Raw genomic sequence first — 3607 nt, 5'->3', positions numbered from 1 at the left:
TTTAGACCTTTTGACTACGTTATGCCTACACATATTTACTGGACATTACATGTCTAATATCCGATTAAAATTGATCATCTCATTGTATAAACAAACGTATTACCTTAGGAAGTGTGGGGTGAGAGTAAATAGTCCTTTCAAGTACACGAAGCAAAGTGAAACAAAGTCGAAACATTTTCTGTTTCCTGCCACTCCCGTGGTTGTGTAGGCTAAAATTCACCCAATCAGCTTATTGTTCTAATATTCACCCAATCAGCTTCTGTTGTCAGGTAGAATTACAGAATTGATGTTTTCCAGATCATATAATATTTGTAGTCTATTTGTATATTAGTTTTATTTGACATCCACTGGCAGAGAATATACATCAAAATAACTGGCATGCTTGAAAAAGTTTAAAATTCAAAGTCCAATGGCTACTCTTGTCACGTTTTAAAGCTTCTTAATCGTAGGACATGCCACCAAGCCTCTAATCTTCAAACTGCAAACGAATGCTGAACGGAGACGCAAATTATTTAAAGTAAAAGACGTGTTTGTAGACCTGTACTAGCGAAAGCTCTGCAAAAAAAACGCGACTAGGCAGGGACAGAGGAAATATTCTAAAAAAATAAATTATGATCCAGACAGTTTTAATAATGTTCTTAAATGAATGAAATGCAAACCTAAATCTTGGCTGAAGACCCCTATCTGTACAGCCCAGCTCAGATCTTTATATGGACTGCAGGGGTCCCCTGACATCAGGACAGGGACGAAAGGGGTGATGGTGTGGGATAGGTGAGGGAAACAGCTGGCATCAGAAGTAGACAGTGTTTTAAAAACACAAACTGTGAATCAATCAATTATTTAATCTTTTTCTGGCTTACCTGTTTATACTAACGCTTACACTTACACACACACCATAAAGACATACTACACACAAGCACACATCACGATGATTTGGCCCTCTGTCTCTCTAAAGCCCTGTGCGTATGTCTGTGTACGTGTGTGTGTGTGCATGTGTGTGTGTGTGTGTGTGTGTGTGTGTGTGTGTGTGTGTGTGTGTGTGTGTGTGTGTGTGTGTGTGTGTGTGTGTGTGTGTGTGTGTGTGTGTGTGCTGAGGCTGTCATATATGATATGATGTGTAATGTGTGTAAATGTCAGTGTGTCATCAATGCTTCAACCTCCCCCCTATCGACCCTGCAGTGTCTCCCCCCAGGCAGGTGCTGCTCTGTGGCTTTCCTGCCCTCATGTCCTCCTGATGGGGAAGCCGTTACTGACACAGAAGGTATTTCTGTTCACGCTATAAGGGGGCAGTCAAAAGGCTACAGAAGACAGAAAAGACACCAGGCTGGAAGGTGTATGCATGTCTGAAGCTTATGGGACAGCAGAAAGCCTTAGAGTGGTAAATAAAGCAGAAAAATACAATTCATATGACTCCATTAAATTATTATATGACCTCCAATTTTATCAAGCGATAGGAGAGACACAGTAGTCCGAGTTATGGGGGCTCAAGACATTAATTCAAGTCATCACATCAACCAATCAGAACCTCAGGATAGATAGACAGAAGGGTCATGGACCAATCAGAACCTCAGGATAGAAAGACAGAAGGGTCATGGACCAATCAGAACCTCAGGATAGAGAGACCATAAGCATCATAACTCATTGCAGTAACAGCTTTTTATGGTAGTGTTTTGAATTCATCTCACCATGATGGGTATTTTGCAGTATATGTGCATTTGATTTTGGCTTTTGTGTGATGTCTGAAGGCAAAGTTTGGTTTAGATGTAAGATCACATGGTTTTGAGTGGAGAGTCAGGTTTTGACAGGGAAGTTTGAAGTTTGTGAAGATGAGTGTGCAGTTATGCATTTGTGTTTAGAGCTGTTGGAAATGGAGTGTTATTTCAAGAAATGTGTCTTGGCAATCAAGAAAAATTGTAATACTGTAAATACAATAAAGTTGTTTGGGTGTCAGAGGACACAAACCGCTTTAAACAAGAAACAATAGAGTCAGGTTTACAAGGCAGAGCTGCTGTTGCGTCATGTCATGCTGGTTAAAATTCTGAGAAGCCATAATTACACCTTCTCTCTCTCTCTCTCTGTCTGTCTCTCTCTCTCTCTGCTACTCATCCCATCTCTCTGATTATGATTTGTGGCAGCAGTGAGGGTGTCACTTTTGTGAAGGAAAAATAGAATTGCAAACCGCATGCGTTGGCAGTCAGGGCTGCACGAAATCGCAAGCACGTTCGGCGTTGTGACACAGTCCTTTCTCACACAGTGTCGGGGACGGACTGCTGGAAACCCAACCGTATGAAGAGGACCATCAGTAAAGTCATCTGGACTCGAAATCCAGAATGAAGGCCCAAGTCTTTTTCGCTCTTTTTGTGATTTCAGGTAAGAACCCATTCACAAAACCCTACGAGCTTTAAAAGTAGGCTACAACATTTGACAAGAAAGTTACAGCAAATTGCAACGTTGCACATACAACTCACGGAAGACTGAATCGTCTTGGACATTTTGTAGTGGCTTGTGACACGCAAGAATGGACTAAAGGGAAATTTAAACACTGACTTCTCGTTAAATTCTATGCATTTGTTTATTTAGCATTTTTCCAAATGACATGCCAGGTGATACGCTAACTTATAGAAAACGTAGTTCCACAGCTGCTTGTACACAAACAACGACTCTTTGTTTTAAATGTCAGCTTCACTTTTTTCTCACTGTAGCAAGCATGAAGGTCCTTCACACAGCCCCTACCTGTGCGCCAGACACGTTCCGGTGCGGAGACGGGAGGTGCATCGCCGCCTCTGACGTTTGCAACGGACAGGTGGAGTGTGCGGACCTGAGCGATGAAAGAAACTGCAGTGAGTATCGCACCTCATTACAGTTAGTGTCTTCCTTTCTTCCCTTCTATCTTTCCCTCTGTCTTTCTATATCTCTCTGTCACTCATTTGGGCCTGTTTGCGTCTTTAAGTGATGCTCTCTGAAAACCGACACATATGACCAACATATATCCTCCATAGTGGTTGGGGGCTAAATGAAACAACTTTTTGTGTATTTTTAGCCCTAAACTATTCATATATATGACTTGACTTGGGATGGGATTCAAACTATCCTTCCGCTACATCCTGTACTGTATATGCCCACACTTATGAACACTTTAAGCCAGGTGATGCTCTTAAAAAAAACCTGACACATTTAGCCTGCGTTGGTGCTAGATCAATACACATTTTTTTTGTCTATTGGCCTACTTAATATACTGTACATAATATAAATGTGAAAAGTGGATTGTACATAATATAAATGTGCGATGTGTGCTATACATGATATGAATGTGAGATGTGTGCTGTACATAATATAAATGTGAGATGTGTGCTGTGTGCTGTACATAATATAAATGTGAGATGTGAGCTGTACATAATATGAATGTGAGATGTGTGCTGTGTGCTGTACATAATATAAATGTGAGATGTGTGCTGTGTGCTGTACATAATATAAATGTGAGATGTGTGCTGTACACAATATAAATGTGAGATGTGTGCTGTGTGCTGTACACAATATAAATGTGAGATGTGTGCTGTGTGCTGTACATAATATAAATGTGAGATGTGTGCTGTGTGCTGTACATAAT

At 40.8% G+C, this 3607-nt stretch overlaps 2 protein-coding genes across 2 annotated transcripts in view; both read left to right on the top strand.

Moving 5' to 3' along the window:
• Positions 1–2306, top strand: part of LOC105891550 (calcium-binding mitochondrial carrier protein SCaMC-3-like) — a 14840-nt gene extending 12534 nt beyond the window's left edge. Inside the window, exon 8 of the mRNA XM_042703496.1 lies at positions 2255–2306. Coding sequence (XP_042559430.1) covers positions 2255–2306 — 52 coding nt within the window. The remainder of the gene's footprint in view (positions 1–2254) is intronic.
• The window catches only part of LOC122128754 (low-density lipoprotein receptor-like), a 3713-nt gene continuing 2182 nt past the window's right edge, over positions 2077–3607 (top strand). The window contains exons 1-2 of the mRNA XM_042703495.1: positions 2077–2370; positions 2703–2840. Coding sequence (XP_042559429.1) covers positions 2331–2370; positions 2703–2840 — 178 coding nt within the window. The 5' untranslated portion in view covers positions 2077–2330. The remainder of the gene's footprint in view (positions 2371–2702; positions 2841–3607) is intronic.

This window comes from Clupea harengus, chromosome 24 (assembly GCF_900700415.2).
Source record: "Clupea harengus chromosome 24, Ch_v2.0.2, whole genome shotgun sequence".
In the NCBI taxonomy this organism is placed as follows: Eukaryota; Metazoa; Chordata; class Actinopteri; order Clupeiformes; family Clupeidae; genus Clupea; species Clupea harengus.
Note: the sequence above shows the minus strand (reverse complement) of the source record. Positions and strands in the feature narration are given on the sequence as shown.